Source organism: Giraffa tippelskirchi, chromosome 8, assembly GCF_054371585.1.
Source record: "Giraffa tippelskirchi isolate mGirTip1 chromosome 8, T2T-mGirTip1v1.2.pri, whole genome shotgun sequence".
Taxonomy (NCBI): Eukaryota; Metazoa; Chordata; class Mammalia; order Artiodactyla; family Giraffidae; genus Giraffa; species Giraffa tippelskirchi.
This window is the reverse complement of record NC_137282.1, coordinates 86,056,643-86,081,882: the sequence shown is the minus strand read 5'-3', so window position 1 is coordinate 86,081,882 and position 25,240 is coordinate 86,056,643. Positions and strand designations below refer to the sequence as shown.

General features: G+C 38.8%; 1 protein-coding gene across 9 annotated transcripts in view; it reads left to right on the top strand.

Moving 5' to 3' along the window:
* The window catches only part of MROH2B (maestro heat like repeat family member 2B), a 74,053-nt gene that overhangs the window by 11,051 nt on the left and 37,762 nt on the right, over window positions 1-25,240 (top strand). For 7 of the 9 annotated variants that reach the window (XR_014061352.1, XR_014061351.1, XM_081517543.1 and 4 more), the window contains 13 exons: window positions 3,300-3,440; window positions 3,807-3,899; window positions 3,990-4,059; window positions 5,702-5,815; window positions 6,979-7,052; window positions 9,597-9,719; window positions 10,430-10,543; window positions 13,680-13,836; window positions 13,982-14,022; window positions 14,652-14,793; window positions 15,344-15,387; window positions 19,380-19,487; window positions 22,765-22,881. Coding sequence is in view for 7 of the 9 variants with exons in the window: in XM_081517543.1 (XP_081373669.1) it covers window positions 3,300-3,440; window positions 3,807-3,899; window positions 3,990-4,059; window positions 5,702-5,815; window positions 6,979-7,052; window positions 9,597-9,719; window positions 10,430-10,543; window positions 13,680-13,836; window positions 13,982-14,022; window positions 14,652-14,793; window positions 15,344-15,387; window positions 19,380-19,487; window positions 22,765-22,881 (1,338 nt within the window). In the remaining 2 variants the exon portion in view is untranslated. The remainder of the gene's footprint in view (window positions 1-3,299; window positions 3,441-3,806; window positions 3,900-3,989; window positions 4,060-5,701; window positions 5,816-6,978; window positions 7,053-9,596; window positions 9,720-10,429; window positions 10,544-13,679; window positions 13,837-13,981; window positions 14,023-14,651; window positions 14,794-15,343; window positions 15,388-19,379; window positions 19,488-22,764; window positions 22,882-25,240) is intronic. The other 2 variants (XM_081517545.1, XM_081517547.1) reach the window with 1 other exon arrangement.

The following is a 25,240-nucleotide window of genomic DNA, read 5'->3' as shown; positions in this document are numbered from 1 at the left end:
AGATACAGCAGAGATTAAACAGACCCAAATCCCCACTCTCATGGAACTGACATGCCAATGTGTGGAGAGAACAATAAATAACTAAAATGAGCAAAATACATAGAATGTTAGGTATATCATAACCCATATTTGGACTGAGTCGCTGATTAGGAAAAACACCAGGTCCACAGAAATTTGCTGTGTCTATGACTATCACAATGAATTAAAATGACATCTAAAGAATGAGCTTGACCATTTCATAATTGTGTAATGCCTTATTAAGAATAGATTACAGAGTGCATTCATATATATAATCCCACCCTAATCTTGCTTAATTGCTATAATTTTTTAAGTAAGCTAAATTATATTTTATTTCAATCTCTTTATTGCTGCATTATAAAAGATTTAACATTTAGCTACCTTCTCCAGTTTTTTATATTTTGAGCTAGTGTTCTTTTTTAACATGCTGGGATGGTGAAATCATTAGCAAACATGAAATTTTTAAACTACTCTGTAGACACCTTTTCTGGAAGCCACTTGAGAAGCAAAATGCAATACAAATTTGCTCACTACAAGAGTTAGGCAAGTAATAAGAAGGTGCACAAAGTAATGAGAGCACAGGGAGAGAAACACTTACCATCCGACGAGTACTAGAATGCCATGACACTGGAACTGAGCTTGCCGGCCATGGAGTCATTTACTGCTGAGGAGATGCAGTCGCTAACGAGGGGATAAACCCACTGAAGCATAGGTTGGAGATGGGATAACATGGTACTTGAGTGAGTCAAGTGGGAGGAGGGGAAGTATGGTGAGGAAAGTGAATATAAAGAGGCAGAAATAAAAGAAACCCAAATGGTGATCTTGGCCAACAGAATAAAGAGCCTTGAATTCTACACAGGATGTTTTTTAAGAAATAAGAAAACTTGGACGGGCTTAAGAAGAATGAGATCTTAGAAACTAAGGAGTGATTTTCAAAAAGCAAAGACAGATCTACAGAGGCCATTGTTATGGTGCTCAAATAAGGAAAATCTTGAAACATGTCCACCGTATGGAAATGTGGTAGAACCATCTCCCAGCTGACATACAGTCTTAAGTGAAATAAATGGTTATTGTTATTAGCCACTAAGCTTTTCAAAATTTATTTATTTTTAATTGGAGTATAATTGCCTTACAATGTTGTGTTAGTTTCTGCTGTATAATAATGTGAATCAGATATATGTATGCATATATCCCTCCCTCTTGAGCCTCTCTCCCACCCCATCCCACCCCTCTAGGTCATCCCAGAGCACTGAGCTGAGCTCCCTGTGCTATACAGCAGCTTCTCAAAAGCTATCTGTTTTATGCAAGGTTGTGTCTATATGTCTATGCTAGTCTCTCAGTCCATCCAATTCTCTCCTTCTCCCATTGTGCCCACAAGTCTGTTCTCTACATCTGCATCTCTATTCCTGTCCTGCAAATAGGTCCATTGGCACCATTTTTCTAGATTCCAAGTATATGCATTAACATACAATATTATTGTATTGTATATTACAATATACAATAAGCAAAGAGTTTTCCTCTTTCTGACTTACTTCACTCTGCATAACAGACTCTAGGTTCATCCACATCACTACAAATGACACAATTTTATTCCTTTCTGTGACTGCCACTAACTTTAAAGATGGTTTGAGCTATAGAAAAAATTAGTTAATAAGTAAAAATTATATAATATTAGGTAGAGAAAGCAGAATATACAACTATAGATTAAAGAATCATGTTAATTTTTAAGAAATTAAAATACATAGAGTAAAAGAGAAAAGGAAAAGGTCAAGGAAAGAAATAACATTAAAAAACATACCAAATAGTGCCTATCCATGAATATTGTGGGTACTATGTTTTCTGATTCATCCTAATTTTTGTGATCTCTAACTTTTTATCATCAATATATATTGCATTTATATTTTGTGTGGGTTCACTTTTCATGTCGTGTGGAAGCCAGAGTATTGTGGACTGAGAAATAAATGGAAGGTAGGGAGTGGAGATAGCAAAGGCAGACCACTCCTTCAATAAACTTTGATCTGCAAGCAAGAAAAGGGAAAGAGAATTGGATGAGGATAACAGTGGGGTTGAAGTGATATGGAATCAAAGAATTTTTAACATAAGGGAGATTTTTAATTTGTTAATATATTCTCATTAGTTGTATAGCACAGAGAGCTCTACTTAATTCGCTGTGGTGACCTGAATGGGAAAGAAGTCCAAAAGAAAGGAGATATACAGATGATTGATTCATCTTGCTGTACAGCAGAAACTAATACAATATTGTAGAGCAACTACACCCCAATAAAAATTCATTTAAAAAGAAAACATCCACATTGTTGTAAAATAAACATATGTAAATTTTCTAGATTATTGACATTTTAAGCACCATGATGTTTAATAATATTATTCAGAATAATAGTAATATTCAGAGGAATACTGAAGAAAATTAAACATTTTTCATGAAACAAGTTTTAATTTAAAAAAAATTTTAGTCAGTGGAAACTTGAATAGAATTTGTACCCTACTATTGTGTGAAAATTATTTAAACCTTACTTATGTTGATTGGCTCATGGTGCTTTTCAGATCTATTATATCCTTCTACTTTTCTGTATATTCTATTAATTTTTGAGAGTTTAATATTGAAACTTCTATTAAAAATCTTAATTTATTTACTTAAAAAAATAATTGTAATATATAGTGGAGCTACCTGTAACATTGCTCTGTATTTTCCAAGTCTCCTGTAACTGTGCTATTATCATACTTTCATGATATAAAAAATAAAGAAAGAGAAAAAATTTTTAATAAATTTGTTAATATAGTAAAATAAACTGACCATTAGAAAGAGATTAAAGAAATAGAAGAGAGGGGCAAACATTGAAATGAGTATAGAGAGGGAAATGGATGTAGATACAAATATAAATATAACTCTTCATCGTGCAATGAATACCGTGATCATAGCCTAAATACTTTTTGAAAAAACCTTGTTTGGTCGAAAGCAGTGAGGAAAGGTTTTTGGAGGTATCTAAAGCTCTTTCTGGTATACTGAGAAATGTACAAAAAGCATAATGAAATATTTCATTATGTACTTATATGAAGTATGATAGATATTATATATCTTATATTATTAATATATAATTATATATTAAACTTTACATAAATATACTATACTTATACATAATATGTATAATATACATAATATACACAAATATAATATAATTATAATATACATAAATATATTATACTTATGTAAAGTATAATTAAGTATTATACTTTTTCTAAGTATCTGTTTGCTGCCTCTGCAGATTCTGGCCATCATTAAGGCTCACGGCCCCACAGTGAGCTTGCTGCTCCATCGGGAAGACCTCTGTGAATACGCCCTGGGCCAGGTCCCGTGGCTCCTTAACCAGTACAAAGACAAAGAGATTGACTTTCACGTCACTCAGGTGAGAGCCACATCAGAGAAACTGATTCACACGGTTGTCCAAAGACCATCCTGAAGGATGTTCATTCTCAGGAGGGGTTAAGGAACTCAAACATGTTTTGGGGCAGCTGAATTTACATACCTCCCAGGAAATATGAGGTAGAGAAGCAGTAGGCCTCTAAGATGGCAGAAACTCCAGAAAGGAATTCCTGTTCAAGCTGCTGGGGCACTGAACAAGGGAAAGCAGCCAGAATCACTAAAGAAAACGGGTAACCACTGGAAGGATAGGCGTATGTTCTCCTCACAACACATGATCATTTGCCTTCCACATCCTGAGCTGCCGCTCCGCAGGCAGGCGCCAACTAACCTTGGAGAGCTTTTATTCCAGAGTCTAAGACAGATACTGACCGCAGCAGTCCTTTACGATGTCAGCCTTCCGAAGGCCTTGAGGAGGGCCATCTTCATCAGTTTACTCCACCAGGTAAGAAGACCATGCTGGCAAGTCTGTTTCGTTGTCACCAGTTTTCTGTGTTTCACATCTACCCCCTTATTTTTTTTTCTTCTCATTCAGGTGTGCAGAGTTCCAGAGCCTCCAGAAAAAGAAAACGAAATCGAAGCTTCAAACTGTTTCCTCATTCTAGGTAGGACTCAGCATCCAGTGGGCTTTTAATTAAAATGTCTCTGAGTGGTGATGACAACAAGAATGAAGTGTGAGCAAGCTGCCACATTTGTCATTTTCACACATACACACAAAACGTTCCTTTGACTCACACTGTTCTCTGTTTTTTCATACCCTACCTGTTCTGAGGAATGCAGTAGGTGGGGTGACCAGTTATCCTGATCTGCCCAGGACTGAAGGATTTCCAGGAAATTAGAACTTTCAGTTTTAAAACCAGAAAAGTCCCAGACATATTTTGGATATTAACTCCTTACTGGGTATGTGGTTGGCAAATATTTTTCCCCATTTCATAGGTTGCCTTTTCATTTTGTTGATGGTTTCCTTTTCTGAGCAGAAGCTTTTTGGTTTGGTGGAATCCTACTTGTTTATTTTTGCTTATGTTACCTCTGCTTTTAGAGTCAAATGCAAAAAATCATTGCCGAGACCAGTGTCAAGAAGCTTAGTCTCTATATTTTCTTCTAGAAGTTTTACACTTTTGGATCCTATGTTCAAGTTTTAAACTTGTTTTGATTTAATTTGTGTGCCTTTGTATTTTTTGAAGTAACAATCAGTTTTCTTTCTTTTGTATATGACTGTTCAGTTTTCCCAGCACCATTCACTGAAGAGACTAATCTTTCTGCATTGTATATATTCCCGGGTCTTTTGCTGAAAATTAATTGACCGTATATTCTTGGGTTTATTTCCAAGCAAACCAGTGTGAGTTGGTAACCCTAAGGCTAGGAAATACATTTTTTCTTGGTATTTGTGATTGTTAGAAACTGTATCAAACTAATGTTACCCTTTTTTCTTCCCTGTCAACTCTTGGTGTTTATCCCTCACATTTTCTCCAGCCTTCACTCTCTCTTTTCTTTTTGCTTTCATCTTGCCCATCACTATGTTAGAATCTACAACCTGACACAGGCTGCAGAGGAAACACCAAGGTCCCAGGGCCAGGATACAAAACTATGTTCTAATATAGTTTCTCAGGGCAAGGGACAAGGACAATCCTATACCTCCCACACCTGCACCCTCTCCAAAATATGTTATCTCCACTACCTCACTGCATGCCTTTCTAGTATGGTCTAGTTCTCTCCTAATCAGCCCCTCTGTTTCCATACTTTCCAGTTGTCTATGTGATTAGTGATTAACTAATCCCTTTATCATTTCCAGCCCAAACCTCCCCACTCTATCCAGACCTTTCTTCAGTTTTCCCTGCCTCCTCCCTACCCCCACCAGCTGCACAGCTGATGAAGCATCACTTTGATCTCTGCCTCCATGTTCACAAGGCTTCCTTCTGCGTCTCTGTCTGTGTCTTCTATCCATCTCTTATAAAGACACCAGCTATATTGAATTAATACAACTTCATCTTAACTTGATTTCATCTACAAAGAACCCAATTTCCAAATAAGGTTACATTCACAGGTATGAACAGAAGTGGTCCTAGCTCTCTTAGGGACCAAACTGTTAAATTATGTATACTAAAGAAGTATGGGCCTAATAAAATCTGATTACTAACCAAAGGGTGACTTTGACAGTTCTCATAGAATGATTGTCTTCCCATTCACAAGAATTTTACCTAAAGTGAAAATGAATTCTTTTGACTCCAGAATTTCTTAAACCCACAGCCCATTCAAGCCCTGCAGACCTGATGGATTTTTTTGATGAACAAATGAGAAATAATAATGAAGCCATTCGAATAGGAATCTTGACTTTGTTAAGATCAGCTATCAACGCTGAGGGTAAGAATAGGGATGACACCAGAGTTGTTTCTTTTGTATTAAGAAGCAGATTGAAACCTGTGCATTGTCTTTAATTCTATCCTGTGTCTTTAGGAAGTTTACAGAACATCATATTTAAGTAAAGCTAGGTTTTCTTAGTTGTCTATAATGAATCTAAGCTAAGTCGCTGCAGTCGTGTCCGACTCTGTGTGACCCCATAGACGGCAGCCCACCAGGCTCCGCCGTCCCTGGGATTCTCCAGGCAAGAATACTGGAGTGGGTTGCCAGTTCCTTCTCCAGTGCATGAAAGGGAAAAGTGAAAGTGAAGTCGCTCAGTCGTGTCCGACTCTTAGCGACCCCATGGACTGTAGCCTACCAGGCTCCTCCGTCCATGGTATTTTCCAGGCAAGAGTACTGGAGCAGTATAATGAATCTACTACTTTTAAATAGGCACTTCCAGTTACCTCTATTCTTGCATGGTATTTATGGATGAAGTCAGTAAAGGAATAGAATATTTGAGAATTGAATCTGGAATTGAAAAGAGGTACTGATTAAGTGGCCCAATAAACTGAGGGTGAGCGTAAGAATGCACAATGTTCTAAAAATTTGTACTTTTAGAAAAGAGAATTTAATAAATTTTCATATTTCATTAATTCCAAAAACTGTTTATTTTTGCAATTTTAGAATGTATCTTATAATTGATAACATCTTTAATTATCATTAGCCACTATAGCTTTTCACTCTTGGTGCAATATAAACTAATGATGCCTCATAAAATTGATATCCTAGATTCAATAAAATATGATTATTCATTTTTGTACAACAAAATAATAGCTTTTTTAAAAAAATTCAGTTTGCCCTGTGATTTACTGAAGAATTGGCAGAAGAAACCTGAGGTGGTCTCCAAAATTTAAGGCTGATCCATTAGGTATGATGTATTGACTGCACTTAAGAATCTAACAATTTAAACAAAATTAAACAAAGTGTAACAGAGAATCAAAAAAGCAGTCAACATCTATAAAGAGTTGAAAAAGGAGAAGGTAGGAGGGAAGTGAATAACATAAAATGTTAAGGACAAGAGATTTTGCAATTATGTGCCATAACTCTAATCGGTTTTCAACAATTCCAGAACATACTGTACTCCTACTGAAGCAGGCTTCTCAATTTCTCCCTCTGCCTTTCAGAGCCCAAGTTGAGGGATCATATCACTTCAATTGAAAAAGCAGTCAAAGTCGTCATGGGTGACCTCAGTATTAAAGTAAGAGAATTAACGGGAACTTTTATTTGGATAATGAGAGCTTTAGGAGTAAATGAAATGGTTTTGACTCTTTAAGGATCTGCTTATGAGACTGATTTATAAAGAGCTCAGTGATCAATTCTACTTTTAAAAGAACTCCATCTTTCCATAATAAGATAAACTCTATCAAAGTGAAGTTCTGAAGCATATTCAGTTCAAGGGCTTCTCAGTAGGAAAAAAAAAAAAAAAGATTTTGGCCTAGAGCATGATTCTGCTATGCTAGTTAAATAGTTTAAAAATTAATTGTTAATTATAAAGATGATACTTCTTCCTCCAACCCTATTTTGAGCAGAGATATCCTATTTTCCAGTCAGGGAGCATCTATATAAAGTCTTGTACGCACAATAGATTTCTCAATATCTCCTGATTATCTGATTAATGTATTCCATGTTGGAAAAGAAATAGAACTTTTATGGGGGAAATTTTAAAATTAGCAATTATAGTATTATTTTGTATGAAAATCATATTTTATTTGGATCAAAGCCCTACGCAGAAGCCAATGAAGAGGAGAAAATTCCCCAAAGAGGCTTTGGTCACCGAAAACTATGCTTAAAATAACCAAAACTATGCAATAAATAATAATGGAGTGATTATATATAAAAACCTGACCCAGTAATTGAGCAAGCCAACTGAAGCATTGCTAGGATTTAGGGTAGAATAAAAGAGGACAGAAATTTCCAGGAAAGCGCTCACTCCTTGAGCAAATAGAGAAGATTTACCTCTTTCTCCTCAGTTAGGGCGATTACAGAGTCCATGTGTGCAACCCTGTGACCCTGCTTCCCTGTGAAAAACTGTTTTCTTCCTACCCTCCATTAAAAGACCATTCACTAAGGAATTAGATCTGAGGTTTCCATCCTCCAGGGAAACAATCCGATACACGAACTGAAGCCAAATTATTAAAATATTTGTGACACAGGTTCATAACCATTTATTCAAATCCATAGAGCAAGACATATTTCAGAATTTACAATTTTTCAGATTTGAAAAAAGCATTACTGTGATAATAGCCCACAATCAAACCTATTAAGATTTCTTCAAGAAAAATGTATGCATATTCACACTACATAGAATGGGTTAAGATGTTGGATGACATCATCGACTCAAAGGACATGAGTTTGAGCAAGCTCCAGGAGATGGTGAAGGACAGGGAAGCCTGGCATGCTAGAGTCCATAGGGTCGCAAAGAGTCGGACATGACTGAGAGACTGAATAACAACAACAAATAGCTTTAAAACAGTTCAGTTTGAGTTTCTCCACCAAGTTGGAACCAAATTCAAGAAGCAAAATTCCAGTTTTCAGTGTTATTTAGAGTTTGAGTTTGTGGATAAGGAATTGTGGAACTTTATTTCGATGTGCCATCTTTCACTGAGGATTTTTTAAGTGAGGCAGTGTTTTAGCCTTTTCATAGGCTAAAACAGAAAAGGAAAAGGCTTTATTTTGGGGGGGCTCCAAAATCACTGCAGATGGTGATTGCACCCATGAAATTAAAAGATGCTTGCTCCTTGGAAGAAAAGCCATGACCAACCTAGACAGCATATTTAAAAGCAGAGACATTACTTTGCAGACAAAGGTCCATCAAGTCAAAGCTATGGTTTTTCCAGCAGTCATGTATGGATGTGAAAGTTGGAGTATAAAGAAGGCTGAGAGTCAAAGAACTGATGTTTTTCAACTGTGGTGCTGGAGAAGACTCTTGAGAGTCCCTTGGACTACAAGATCAAACCTGTCAATCCTAGAGGAAATCAGTCCTGAATATTCATTGGAAGAACTGATGCTGAAGCTGAAACTCCAATACTTTGGCCACCTGATGTGAAGAACTGACTCCTTGGAAAAGACCCTGATGCTGGGAAAGACTGAAGGCAGGAGGAGAAGGGGATGACAGAGAACGAGATGGTTGGATGGCATCCCCAACTCAATGGACATGAGTTTGAGTAAGCTCTGGGAGTTGGTGATAGACAGGGAAGTCTGGCGTGCTTCAGTCCATGGAGTTGCAAAGAGTCAGACACGGCTGAGTGACTAAATGGAACTGAGTGTTTTAGCCAGGATATGTCGTGGGAACTAGGAAGAAAGAGTTTGGTTAAAGAGAGCTTTGCTAGTGACACTTAAATCATAACCTTATAGATTACCTCCTGCTCCAACAGGGGATAATTGTTGTTGTTGTTTAGTTGATCAGTCATGTCTGACTCTTGCAACCCCAGGGACTGTAGCCCACCAGGTTCCTCCATCCATGGGATGTCCCAGGCAAGAATACTGGAGCGGGTTGCCATTTCCTTCTCCAGGGGATCTTCCTGACCCAAGGATCAAACCCAGGATCTGCTGGTTGGCAAGTCGATTCTTTACCATTGAGCCACCTGGGAAGCCCCATCTATTACAGTAATATCATTCAATTTATAGGGATTTTTTGAAAGATTCCTGCTGAACGATCCATAAAGGTTACAGAATAAGAGTATCTAAATTTCCATTCTGCCCAAAGAAATTAAATATTGTGAATGCATTTTCCCTACTCTAGGTGAGGAACTCCACCCTCCTCCTCATCCAAACCATGTGTGAAAAATGCTACATTGAAGCCCGGGAAGGCTGGCCACTGATTGACTACATCTTCACCCAGTTTTCAATGTCCAACAAGAATCTGGTACGAAGAGGGTGCTGCTCTGCAACAAGTGCAGTTGACTCAACTGGATTTTTAAAAATATCTGCAGTTCGATTTAGTCACTGACTTAGAAGTCGTATTTAAGTTTTATCACTTTTATTAATAAATAATTTTTCAGCATCTAGTGTTCTCAGTCCCCTTCCACTGATACCATTTCCAACTTATCATAAATGCAAGGTAGGTTAAATCACAGTTTTCCCTAAAGAGGAGGCAACCTGACCTCTAAGGCTGGGGGCTGGTTTGGAGAGAGGCAGAGAAAGTGAATTGTTTCTAGAAAACAGAAAACATCCATACTTGTTACACTTTGGATGAAGAGCTGGAAAAACACATGTCTAAGATTTCAGTGATCTTACAACCTCATTGCAAGCGAAACTGCAGTCCACTCCATAGAAAGTAGTGGAAATTTTTGTCCCAGAGAAAAATGGGGAAAGGCCTGACTGAGAAAGGGGGTAATTGAAGTTCACAATGCCTGTTTTTCTATGAAAAAAGCCAGAGGCATTTTTCTCTCCCCATTCCTACAAAGAGCACATAAAAGCAGGGATTAGATACTGGAGAGCAAGGTCACTGGGTTCCTCAAGCCCCTTAAGCTGAGTGACTTTATCCTCCACCCCAGAGACTAAGAACACACCCAAGGTCAGAGGAGACCAACAACAGGGATTATTAACAAGTCACCTGCTTCATCTTTCTTAAAGGAGAAACCAATAAAACCTAATTCCCAGGAGACTGAAAAGGGAGAGACAGCTATCCGAGAAATAAGCCTGGAGGTCTTAAAAACCCTGGACCCGCTGGTCATTGGAATGCCTCAGGTAAGGAGTCTTCCGTCACTACTCATAATTCCTTTGATCACCTTTCTAAAGCTTTGTCCATTTAGGAGTAACAAGTTGGTACTTCATCTGTCATCAGCTTTTTGAGGCTCTGGCCAGAGAAATTATGTGAGAATGTTCAAGGCCAGCACATAATGATTTCTCAAAAACAGGTATTAAATTAGCTACATACTCTTTTATATCTGGAGGCAAATGGCAGTTTCAGTTCAGTTCAGTTCAGTTCAGTCGCTCAGTCGTGTCCGACTCTCCGCGACCCCATGAATTGCAGCACGCCAGGCCTCCCTGTCCATCACCAACTCCCGGAGTCTACCCAAACCCATGTTCATCGAGTCGGTGATGCCATCCAACCATCTCATCCTCTGTTGTTCCCTTCTCCTCCCGCCCCCAGTCCTACCCAGCATCAGGGTCTTTTCCAATGAGTCAACCCTTCGCATGAGGTGGCCAAAGTATTGGAGCTTCAGCTTCAACATCATACCCTCCAATGAACACCCAGGATTGATCTCTTTTAGGATGGATTGATTGGATCTCCTTGCAGTCCAAGGGACTCTCAAGAGTCTTCTCCAACACCACAGTTCAAAAGCATCAATTCTGCGGCGCTCAGCTTTCTTCACCGTCCAACTCTCACATCCATACATGACCACTGGAAAAACCATAGCCTTGACTAGACGGACTTTTGTTGGCAAAGTAATGTCTCTGCTTTTAAACATGCTATCTAGGTTGGCCATAACCTTCCTTCCAAGGAGTAAGCGTCTTTTAATTTCATGGCTGCAGTCACCATCAGCAGTGATTCTGGAGCCCAAAAAAGTAAAAGTCTGACACTGTTTCCACTGTTTCCCCATCTATTTCCCATGAAGTGATGGGACCAGATGCCATGATCTTAGTTTTCTGAACGTTGAGCTTTAAGCCAACTTTTTCACTCTCCTCCTTCACCTTCATCAAGAGGCTCTTTAGTTCTTCTTCATTTTCTGCCATAAGGGTGGTGTCATCCTCATATCTGAGGTTATTGATATTTCTCCCGGCAATCTTGATTCCAGCTTGTGTTTCTTCCAGCCCAGTGTTTCTCATGATGTACTCTGCATATAAGTTAAATAAGCAGGATGACAATATACAGCCTTGACGTACTCCTTTTCCAATTTGGAACCAGTCTGTTGTTCCATGTCCAGTTCTAACTGTTGCTTCCTGACCTGCATACAGGTTTCTCAAGAGACAGGTCAGATGGTCTGGTATTCCCATCTCTTTCAGAATTTTCCACAGTTTCTTGTGATCCACACAGTCAAAGGCTTTGGCATAGTCAATAAAGCAGAAATAGACGTTTTTCTGGAACTCTCTTGCTTTTTCGATGATCCAGCAGATACAGGCAATTTGATCTCTGGTTCCTCTGCCTTTTCTAAAACCAGCTCGAACATCTGGAAGTTCACGGTTCACATATTGCTGAAGCCTGGCTTGGAGAATTTTGAGCATTACTTTACTAGCATGTGAGATGAGTGCAATTGTGCGGTAGTTTGAGCATTCTTTGGCATTGCCTTTCTTTGGGATTGGAATGAAAACTGACCTTTTCCAGTCCTGTGGCCACTGCTGTTTATAAGCATCTTAAGATATTATTTCTCTTCTTCCCCCAAAGTATTTAGACATATTGTCAAGTTGTAATGCAGTGAATGCTAAACTTACCCCCATTTACCTGGGAAGGTGTTAAAAGCACACATTCTCAGACCTCACTTGAGGTCTAAAATAACCTGAACCTCAGGAACTTTGGCATCTGCGTTTTGCTTAAGAAAAACAACCTGGGAAAGGATTTAATGGCCAGAAATACATGGCACAGCCAGAAGACAATCTACAGACCAATTTAAGTGAATCAGAGGCTTTATCTAGGATGGTATTTTAAGGTGTGATTGTAGATTACCTGCAATATTTATTTAAAATGCAGATTTCCAGATCACATGCCAGACCTAAATGAGTCAGCATATCTGAGCTTGGGGCCCATGAGTCAGCATGCAAATAAGTTCCAACATTTCTGATGCATATTAAAGTTTGGGAAATTTCTGATCTAGTAGTAAATGATGAAAACGTAGTCTAGAGCCAGAATCATAAAGGGTCTGAAATGCTAAATTCCTACCTTGTCCTTGATGAGTCACGGGAAATTTTAAGCAAGGGCTAAACATTTGATAACTATAGGAAGTCGGTGAATTGACATGAGTAGTCTAAGCACAGAGATTATATGTAAGATGAGATGAGATTCATAGGAACTGGATATGGGTCATAAAAGTAGGAAAGGAATATGGAAGGGCATGAGAAATCTTATAATGAAAAAAAGGTCTAGGCTTGGTGATTCAATGGGGTTTTCCAGGTGGCACTAGTGGTAAAGAACCCACCTGCCAATGCAAGAGATGTAAGAGACTTGGATTCAATCCTTAGGTAAGGAAGATCCCTTAGAGGAGGGCATGGCAATCCACTCCAATATTCTTGCCAGGAGAATCCCATGGACAGAGGAGCCTGGAAGGCTACAGTTCATGGGGTCAAAAACAGTCAGACATGACTGAAGCAACTTAGCATGTTGGTGATTAAATACAGATGGCAAGACAAAGGGCAGAGTCCAAGTTGATACCTAGGTTTCCGTTAGGATATGAACCATATTCAAGTTTTCCAAGGAATGTGAAACACACAGACTGCAGAAGTTAGCACCTGGAGCACAGACAGCAACAACAGTCCATTCGCTATCCATTCCCAATCATTCTCACTTTGGAGAGTTCCACTCCAGTCTTGGAGTTTGGAGAAATATATGGGGCATTTTTGGTTGTCGTATTGACAAGGGGCTTAATGGCACTTGGTGAGTGGAGCCTGGCGCTTCCTGCAGTGACCCACAGTGAAGAATTGCCCTGCCCCAGATTCCATCAGCAACTCCATGGAGAAACACTGACTAACACTCCTGGCAAGTAGCACCTGAAAATGGATGTGCTCAGCAGAGACTGGATTTCATGATTTCATTTTGATTTGGCCCAAAGAGCAAAACAATAACAAGTGAGAGGAAGTTTTCTAAACTAGAGGGAAACACACAGTGAGGACCAGGGAGGAAGAGTGGAAGAGAACAAGGAGCACTTGCATCTTGCCTTTGTTTTCACAGGTGCTGTGGCCCAGAATCCTGACTTTCGTGGTACCTGCGGAATATACAGGAACGCTGGAATACCTGTTTAATATCATCAGGATTCTGATTGTGGCAGAAGAAAGAAAGAGGAAGAATGCCAAAGAGTCAACAGCACTTGTCATCTCTACAGGAGCTGGTTTGTACATTCAAAAACAAAGCAAAACATTTCTCTTATGAGAAACTCGTTTCCTGAAGGGCTACAGGGCTTCGCTCGTACACCCAACCCCAATCTGAATTTTTCTAGCCCTCATAACGTAATGAAAATTGCTTTCTCTTTCTAGTGAAACTTCCTTCACCACAACAGCTACTGGCCAGACTTCTGGTGAGTGAGTTATGAAAAACCAAGGCGGGCTCAATTTAAACCAATGCAGATATTTCCAGTTCCAAATAAATGATAGTAAAAGCAGCAAAGATACTCCAAACCAAAAGAAACACTAAAACGGCATAATAAATGTTCTGTTATATTAATGACACTCATGAAAATTTATTCCTGGCAAGATTATCTCCTCACTCTGAAATGTTTGTTAAAACTTCATTTATGATTTTTAAATAAGCATAAACTGAATCTGATTCATAAGAATGATTCAAGCAAATTGCATATCTATTGTTTAGATTTCTCCCTCTCCTTTTGGCCACATATGTGTCATTTACTCCAGCTGTATTTCCACATGCCCTTACTTAATTCACAGATATATCTGTTAGTACATTTCATTTATTTTCAGTTGATGCCTTCCATATACTTTTTCACCTTTATCCGCAGAAAAAAATTGGACAGATGGATGTCTAAGTATTAGCTTTGCTCTAGAATAAGTAAGAATAGACTGTGATGGTCTCTTAAAGGACTATCTAATGAAGAATTCTAGGGAATCCAGAACAATGATTAAAAGGAAAAGGTCAGTGAGCCTTTTAAATACCCCTGAGTTGATCAGTAATTTTTCTTCCATCCTCCAGGTAATATCTATGCTTGCTAGTGTGGGGAAATTGCGTGGGGCTGGTGCAATAGGACTTCTGAAGATATTGCCTGGGATAATTCACCCAAACTTGGTAGAGCTGTGGAAAACACGCATACCTGAACTCCTACAGCCTTTGGAAGGTACAAGTGCACGGGATCAGGTCTTATTCAAGGAGGCAAGAGCACGAAGAACAAGGCACCCCTTCTGTGTCTTAAGCCATGAGTGTTCATCTTAGACACTAAAAACAGTGAACTTGATATGCAAGGTGGACAGCTCTGTTTTGTCCTAGACTCCTCAGGTTCTATTTCTCTACCAAATACTTATACTGTAAGAAGGGCAGGTGGGTTACATACTTAGCAAGAACTTTTACTTGTGATCTGGTCTTTTTCTTGTATTAGAGAAGTTTTCTTTTGGTATTATTCTAAAATGTTATTATTCATCTATGCTAGAATATTAAAATACTATTATTCAGTAAGTACTGCTGAAATTGGCAAAAAGCCTAGATTTTTATCATGAACTAGTAATTTAATATTGTTAATATAGTAATTTTAATCTGAAATAACCATCCTGTGTAGGGAGAAAACTGAAAATGAAACACTAGCATCCATTGGGAACCTGGCAAGGGAGCAGTACATCTTGAATTTTTTTTTTTTTTTTTTTTACCCTTATTGCATCAATTTCTGTTTCTAGGAAAGAACACTAATATCGTGCTGTGGGAGACCATGCTGCTTCAGGTAAAGATGGCTCCCAGACCAACTGTTGATGATGGGGTGATGAAACCACCTAAAATTACTCACCTTGACCAAAAAGAATTAGATTCCAAAGGGCAGGAAACAGCATTTCCTTTTCTTGAGAAAATTGTTAGAATATTAGATGTGATCATGTCAACACTGTGCTCTTTAAATTACCATAATTTGAACAACAATCTTTAGTCTTCAATTTGTTTCAGAATTTAGGACAGTTTTGAAGATTTCATTTACTGATATTTTTCTCCCTCTTTCTTAAATCTTCTCTAATTTTCAAGTTTTCTCCTCTCCTTGCAATCGCATTCTTTCACCATTTGTATAGAGAAACAGAAAATAACATAATTTTCACTTCTTTGCTGCTAAATACAACTTCATTTTTCCTCCTATATCTGGTTCTCATTATCTTTGTCCTGATGTCTAAACACCAAAAGGCCACATTGCACCCCTTCTCCAGAAAAGAATCATATTCTTATCCATAACTTTTTGGACTTTGACAGCCAACAGTGCCACAATGTCAAATCCCCAAAACTGTAAGATAGGACTTGCAGATAGGACTTGGACATTAGCATTACAGACAGCACATTGGTTTTAGGAGTCCACAGGAGGTCAAGGAGCCCACAGCCAGGAAGCTTTTAATCCAAAAGAGTTTCAGTTCATAAACCACCTATATAGAAATTAACTATGGCTTCCTTATTTTTTTTTATTGAATTTATTGATTTACTGCTGTACAGCAAAGTGATTCTGTTATACATACCTATATATATATATATATATATATATGTATGTATATACATATACATTCTTTATTAATATTCTTTTCCGTTATGGTTAATCATAGGATATTGAATATAGTTCTCTGTGCTATACAGTAGGACCTTGTTGTTTATCCATTCTATATATAAAAGCTTACATTTGCTAATCCCAACCTCCCACTCCATCCTTTCCCTCTCCCTGTCTCCCTTGGCAACCACCAGTCTGGTCTCCATGCCCAAGAGTCTGTTTCTATTTCATAAATAGGTTCCCTTGTGTCATAGTTTAGATTTAACGAATAAGTGATACCATATGATATTTGTCTTTTTCTGATTTACTTCACTTTGTATGATAATCTCTACTTACAGCATCCATCTAGCTGTAAATGGCATTGGTTTGTTCTTTTTTATGGCTGAGTAGTATTTCATTGTATATATGTACCACATCTTCTTTATCCATTCATGTATCTATGGACACTTAGATTGCTTCTGTGTCTTGGCTATTGTAAATAGTGTTGCTATGAACATAGGGCTGCATGTATCTTTTTGCATTACAGTTTTGTTCAGGAGCAGGCTTGCTAGATCATATAGCAATTCCATTTTTTATTTTGTGAGAAACCTCCATACTGTTTTCCATAGGGTCTGTGCCAACTTACATTCTAACCAAGAATGTAGGAAGGTTCCCTTTTCTCCACACCCTCCCTAGCATTTGTAATTTGTAGACTTTTTAAAGATGACCATTCTAATCAGTGTGAGGTAGTACCTCATTGTAGTTTATTTTCGTTTGGGGGCAGTTTTGAGGGGGTGTATTTATTACTATTTATTATAGAATAGGTGTATTTTTAAAAGTAAGCTAAGGGTTGGAGAAGGAAATGGCAACCCACTCCAATGTTCTTGCCTGGAGAATCCCAGGGACGGCGGAGCCTGGCGGGCTGCCGTCTATGGGGTTGCACAGAGTCGGACACGACTGAAGCGACTTAGCAGCAGCAGCAGCAGCATGCTGAGATGCAAATAAGCCTGAGTGCCACAACTGCTGAGCCCACATGCTCTGGAGCCTGCAAGCCACAGGGAAGATCCTGTGTGCCTCAAATAAGACCTGACACAGCCAAATAAATAAATACATTTTTAAAAGAGAGAAAAAAAAAAAAGTAAGCTAAGGGTATTTTTAATGATTTTTAAATTTATATTTGAAAAAGTACCTGTCAAATAACTTTTTAGGATTTTGATTATAAAATTTGCTAGATTTTGTTTAGTATTTTAGTTTTATTGGAGTATAGTTGATTTACAATATTGTATTAGTTTCAGGCATACAGCAAAATGACTCAATTATACATATACATATATTCATTCATTTTTAGATCATTTTCTCATATAAGTTGTCACAGAATATTGGGAAGAGCTCCCCCTGCTATACTGTAGGTACTTGTTGTGCTAAGTCACTTCAGTAATGTCCAACTCTTTGTGACCCTATGGACTATAACCTGCCAGGCTCTTCTGTCCATGGGATTTTCTAGGCAAGAATACTGGAATGGGTTGCCGTGCCCTCCTCCAGGGGATCTTCCCAGCCCAGGAATCAAACCCACATATCTTACATCTCCTGCATTGGTGAGCGGGTCCTTTACTATTAGCACCACCAGGATAGCCCCCCGTGCTGGCTATCTGTCTTATACAGTAAATGCGCTTGTGTTCATCCCAAGCTCCTGATTTATCCCTCCCCTTCCCATGTTTTTCCTTTGGTAACCATAAGTTTGTTTTTGATATCTATGTTTACTTCTGTTTTATAAATAAATTCATTTGTATCTTTTTAAAATACATATATATATCTTACATAAGAGTGATATCATATGATATTTATCTTTCTCTGACTTACTTAGTATGATAATCTCTAGATCCATCATGTTGCTACAAATGGCATTATTTCATTCCTTTTTATGGCTGGGTAATATTCCACAGTATATATGTACCATATCTTTTTTATCCATTTCTCTGTTGATGGACTTTAGAGTTGATTTGTGTTCCTCTAATAATTAGCAAAGCTGAGCATCTTTTCATGTGAACTATAATTTCTATAAAATGTCATATTTCAGTGACCTCTCCACAGCACCTCTACTCCTAACACTCCCCTTCTAGAATCAAAATCTTCAAGAGGGGTACCTGACAGCTTACAGGTCTTGATGACTCCCATAAATGAGTCTTATCCAATATGAAGTTTGAAAGCAATAGCTCTATTCTTTCTGTTCCTTAAGTCTAGAATCTATCTTCCTCCTATATTCATGCTTTTTTTCTCTCTTCCTTCCTCTATCAAAATTTCTAGCTTGTTTCCCCACTACCATTTTAAAATAACTGTTCTTACTAGGAAGGAAAGTTCTTGAAGGCTTGAGAACATTGCTTTTCCTTCCTCCAATCCTAAGTATACTTCTTGGCTTCTTTTTCCAAAACTGTCTACATTTGCTTTCTTCCCTTATAATGCCAAGGTTGTATAATTTCTACTTTTCAAAAGATCCATTGTATGAATTCTTATTAAGAAAACACATACAAACTTTTTCAATGGTTTTAACACTGTGTTCTTTCTAAGCTTAAGATAGAGAAAACACAGGAGAAATCATAGATTTTAGAAATTGCAATGGATTTTGTCTTCCAAAAAGACAAAAACACCTCTTCATGTATGGTTCAATGAAGAAAGACATGGGTTCAGATGACTGATTGTGGCCCTGGGTCAAAATAATTGGTAAAATGAGGAATATTTCATTACTCCAGTTGAAGTTGGCAGCTTGTGCTTGTACATCTAATTGGTTCTTCAAGGCCTTTAATTCACTATTCCAAAAATGTCCCTTTTTCTTAGTATATAATAAAACAAACTAACTTTGACAAATGGAGTTTTTCCAAACCTACTGAAACCTTGAAAAATGTTAACTTCAATTTAAGTTTCAGATTGGATGAGTTTCTATTGTAAGTCTTTTGGCAATTTTTATTTAAAAGGAAAACAGAAGGCACTTACATGGAGTTAACTTCCACTTCCTGTGGATCTAATTCTTACTGGAAATTCAGAACAAAACAGAGTATGTCTTCTAAAATAAGAAGAAAAGTTTCAAAGTAATCAGGTTTTTATGGGAAAAGGAATAATCCCATATAATATACATTTCATACTTCTAGAATATATTGTAACAGAAAAGTAGCAAGAAAACACATTAAACAGTCACATTGGTATCTGATTTTCACCTCCTACAACAGTTGCTCAAAGAATCGTTATGGAAGATCAATGATGTAGCCTGGACCATTCAACTGAGTCGGGATTTCAACCAGCAAATGGACAGTTACAGCAACACCTCTGTTGAGAAGGTTGGTTTTTCAGCTCAGAGACCATACCTTCTAATTTATGACCAAAAATTGTGGGTCAAGTTCCAGCTTGTCCACACTGCAACGCAAAGGTGGGAGAAGTGGTTAGAAAAACACTCCCTTCTGTTTACCTTTATTTGACCCAAAGTTACAGGGCCACCGCCTGTCTGCAAGGAAAACTGCTGAGTATAGTGCCTTCAAGATAAATACATGCCTGACCAAAATTTGGAGGTCCTGTTCTAGAGAAGGAAAAAAAAAAAAATTACTGGAGAGCAAATAGCAGCCTCTTAACCATAGCACTGGTTTAATGCCAGTTTATGTCTTGGTTTCCATTCCACTGTGCCACTCTTGTGAGGCTGGCTGAGGGAAATAATCTACCAATTTTTTTTTAACTGAAAAAAATAAACAGAGCACTCAAATTTACATTTTTTACAAATTTACATTTTTACAAATTTACAAATTTTCATTCCTCTCTCTACACATGACCTCTACCGAACCCTCCACACCATAGCTGTCCATTCCAAATGGAGTTTGAATCCAGCTTCCACTACTTAACTACTAATGCAGCTTTTGGTAAAATTTTAACCTTTTCGGAGCCTCAGTATACTCACCAATAAGATGGAAATTTTTATCTCTCTCTGAGGATTGTATTGTTATAAGGGTTCGATGAGATAAAGTATATAAAGACCCTAGTGAAGTGTCTGGCACATGGCATGTGTTCAATAAAAAGTAGATTGTGGTTATCACTGTGGTTATATCATTCCAAAATTGTTTTTCCCTGGAAAAATATTTCCTCAGTCATTAAGTGTTCCCAGTATTGAATGTCTCTTCCCACAAATCCTTTTTTATCTACAACTCTCCTACATCATTTTCAAATCCTAATTTTTTTCCTGGAAAAAACAATTTCCTAAATCATTGTGTTCCCAGGATTAAGTGTCTCTTTACACAAATTCTTTATTAGCAACCTGCAACTCTTCTATGTAATTTTCAAAATTCCTCATTGATTAACTCTCCAATTTGGTACAGAGTACTGATTCTCCAAATTGGCCTACCCAGCCTGCAGACACACCCATTAGGAAGATTTGGTGAGCAGTGCCTCATCTTCTTATACACAAACCAGCCTTGTGCATCTTGTGTAATACCATTCATCCAATGGCTCCCCAACCCACAAGATAGTCCAAGATAATGGTGGTGTGAGTAGACAAAACAATTCAAGCAATGAGCTGCCTCGATGGCTCTCAACTGTAATGCCTAACACCAGAAAAGTAGGAGTGTACCAAGTAGCTTTAAAAGCATGACAGACTATCCTTAGTGGCTTAAAATAATGGGCACCTAAAAAGCTTTTGATTTTGCAGGTTGACAATTTGGGTTGGACTCAATTGGGAAGTCTTCTGATCTCAGCTAGCCTCACTGGGCTGTACTGGGGATTGGCTGGTCTGGGATGATCTTATCTAGGACTGCTTGTTTCTGCTCCTTGCAGTCCCTCATCCTGCAGTAGGCTATCGGGGGCTTGCTCTCATGGTGGTGGCAATAATTGTGTGCAAGATCCTTGAGGTCTAAGCTCAAAGGGGCATACTATCACTTCTACCACATTCCAGTGACAAAAGCAAGTTGCAAGGCAAGGCCAGATGCAAAGAATGGAGAAATAGACTTGTCTTGATAGGAATCACAAATTTCCATAGCAGGGAAGCATGGATAGAAGTGAGATAGAAAGATTATGGCTATTTTATGATCAACCACAATTTCCCCCCAATTCGGACTTTCTGATTTCTGGGATTCCTAACCAAGTCCCCAGGTGTGAATGCGTTATTCATTGAATCTGACAAAATTCAGCAGATAAGAATAAGGTCAGCAGTACTGAGAGGCGCTGAAGCTATATTATAATATATTTTCCTCCTTTATCAAATCAAAATTCCTGCAGCACAAGATTTTCCCAAATCTTTCCTGCCCTTCTCCCAAGATGAAGCTAAATAGGCTCTAGCAGCTTTGGCCTTACTTAGGGGATCTTTTGTCTAGACAACTGACAATGGAGTGGATGCTCCCTCATCAGATTCTTACCCTGATCAAGTCTACTCTTACTCTGTTCTGCCTGTTTTATAGCCTTATGGCCCCCTCTCATCCCAAATCAGATTAATCTGTACAGTTTCTCCTGAATGTACTAATTTGACTTTATCTGTTACTCCTAGATTTTCCCTTCCTCCTGTACCATAGATCCTTTCTGATCACTAATGACCACTCAGTAGCTACAGTCCTTTGAGCTCTGCAGAGTTTTTGGAGTGGACTTCCAACTGGCCACTTTTCTCTCCTTTCTGTAACAAGATGGACATTCTAAATTAAAAGATGCCAATCTGGTATTAAATTGCTTTGTATACCTGCATGTTCATACACCTATTTACAGCCAGACATGTGCTGTAATTTTCAAACACAAGTTACTGCAAGGCTGTCCCATGCCCCTAGTCAACAACTCTACATGGCCTCCAATGAAAGATGACAGGAAGCAGTGTCTGTCCTACTTGTCTTTTCTCCATCCCGACACTACAGAAGTGCCCAGTTTAGGGCTGGCATAATGAATCCAACATTCTCACCACCTCTAGAGGGGATGGAACCACAGAATGATTCCTGACATGCTCTATCAGCAGTGTTCCTCCATTGGGTGCTTTCCTTTCCCAATTTACTCGTGTTCATTACTGAAGACACAATATGCATGTGAAAGCTCTTACGTGACTTTTCTGCTTCATTCCTAACACCATTCTGACAGCAGTTCTGGAGAGAGATAATGGTAGAGAACCCAAGGTATTATTTTCAAAACTACTGTTAAATCTCTTAAACTATAAACCAAGACAATATACTGCGAAATTTGAAAATATCAGATGACATTATCTTCAAAATAACCCAATTTTCATTGAGCATGTTTATTCAATAAGCACTTGTTAACACTTATTTGTACATGGCATATAATCAATAAAAACCTCTGCTACCAAGAACGGAAATTCTGAGCATAGAGACAATAAGAAAATGAAAAATCACAGTAGGTGATAAAAGGTATTATTATGATGGCAGGGCACGCAGCATAGAGGAAGGCAGGAGAACACAGGCGAGGACAGAACCGGTGGGGAGGGAACACTTTGAAGAAGAGACAGTACATCAAAGGGCTTGATAAGCAAGCAGTCCTAAGTCAACTCAATGTCTTTTTCTTGGATGACTGTTTTTACTCTTTCTACTTTTTAACAGTCTTGCTTTCCATCTTTTCACATTCTGTTGCTTGTCCTTTGTTTTCCAGAAATTTCTCTGCAAAGCCTTGGGAACCACCTTAGCATCCTGCCAAGACGTGGACTTTGTAAGCTCACAGATTAAGGAATCTCTGGCTGCTCCCCACCACCTGGGGGAGCAACGACAGGTGAGACCACTCGCTCTCAATCTCCTCCCGTGACAGCGATGATGGATTCCCGCTGGAAGGCGCCTGACGGTTCCTACGCTAATATCTTACTTATCCAGGATTATCCATGCATACATTCAAAATAGTCCAACAGAGTTTTTCAGAAAAATGAGACTTTCCTATTTATTATTATTATTAGAGTATGATTGCTTTACTATGTGTTCTTTCCTGCTGTACATCACCATGAATCAGCTATATGTATACATGTATACCCTCCCTCTTGAGCCTCCCTCTCACCCACGATTCTGCCCAGGCTGAGCTCCCTGTGCTTGTTTTACAGCAGCTCCCTACTAACTATGTATTTTACACATTGTAGTATATATATATATATCGGAGAAGGCAATGGCACCCCACTCCAGTATTCTTGCCTGGAAAATCCCATGGATGGAGGAGCCTGGTAGGCTACAGTCCATGGGGTCGCTGAGAGTCGGACACGACTGAGCGACTTCACTTTCACTTTTCCCTTTCATGCACTGGAGAAGGAAATGGCAACCCACTCCAGTGTTCTTGCCTGGAGAATCCCAGGGATGGCGGAGCCTGGTGGGCTGCCGTCTATGGGGTCGCACAGAGTCGGACACGACTGAAGCGACTTAGCAGCAGCAGCAGCAGCAGCAGTATATATATATATATATATATATATATATATATATCAATGCTACTCTCCCAATTCATCCCACCCCGTCCACATGTCTGTTCTTTACATCTGCATTTTCTATTTCTGTTCTGCAAATAGGTTCCTCTGTACCATTTTTCTAGATTTCAAGTATATGCAATATTTGTTTTTCTCTTTCTGACTTACTTTACCCTATAGACAGACTCTAGGTCCATCCACATCACTACAAATGACCCAATTTCATTGCTTTTTATGGCTGAGTAATATCCCATCATATATATCTAACACATCTTCTTTGTCCATTCATCTGTTGATGGACATTTAGGTTGAGGCTTCCTTCTTTAAAAATCAGTGCTTCATTATCTAATCAGATTTGTGAAAATAGTGAAAAATTAATTTCAGTCACTCCTACTCAACAAGAGTATTTTAAAAATATTTTGACCTTGGCTTTGTAACATAAGGGTATGATTGTAAGTATCAAAATCATTAAACGTGTAAGCTGAAAGTAAGGGTATGTATCATTGGTTTTCCTCCTAGAGAAAATAGAAGTACAACCTGGAGAGCTTTTGCCAGGAGCTTTTGCCTATTCCTTACCCTAGCCTAAGAGAGTGAGCCACTGCCTATTCCTTACCCTAGCCTAAGCTGGAGAGCGTATGTGAATGTGGAAGAAAAAGATGTCTGTTAGAAATCACTTAGCAAATGGCCTCTGGGTTGGTGAGGAGTTAACACATAACTCTCTAAGTCTCACTGATCAGCTGGCCTTCCTTCTCCTAAGAGTGACTCTCCCACTCAGGTGACACCTAGGCTCTGATTCTGGCGTCAGACCAGCTGGATTCAAATCCTGCCTCCACAACACATTGCCTGCCTCCCTCAAGTTCCTCCAAATAAAATAAAGGAAAATAGACTCCTCAAAGTTCTTTTTCATAGAAAATGCTTTGTAAGGAGTTTCAGGAGAGAAGATCTGAAATTACAACTGTGAGGAACTGGAGAGAGAAGACAGATTAAAGGAAAGAAATAGGATATGTGTGCAGATTTGAGGGCCCCTTGGGGAGTTGAAATCATCTTCTACTCCAGCAATTTTCTCAGTGGTGACATTTTTTTTTCCCGGTAGCATCCAGCAAATGAGGTATAGGGATAGGTGATAAACAAGTTTGAGAGTCAGATTTACCCAGGGCCTGGGTTCTGCCAGACTCGCATGATAGAAAGACAGTGGGACATGGGTCAGAGCTGGAAAGTTGGGGAGGGAGTTAAGAAGTTAGGAAGATGGGTCGGGAGAGGAGAAACACAGAGCGCTGTGGGGTGAGAGGACCCAGAGATGGAAAGACACAGAGGTTTGCATCTTAGGATGTAAAGGAACCTAAGGAACCAAGGAACCAAGACCAAGGAACACAGAGACACCAGGCCACCAGCCTTTAAAGATTTCTTCCTCCAAGCGTCTCCTGGTAGTAGAGGGTGTAAGACCTGATACCTAAGAACAGTGCTGGTGGAGAGCTTGATGACAGAAGTCTAGTCCTTGGATTCTCATGCTGGCTCTAGCAGGGTTATGCAACCAAATGAAACAAATCAGGACTCATGAACATGGCATGAAGGTACAGTGGTGAAGTGAGCCTGAAGCAAGAGAGGTGGAAAGAATGTGGGTAAGGGGGAAATATGAACACAGAGTGTGAAACAGGAGCTTTCAACATTTTAACCACCTGAGGATGAAGT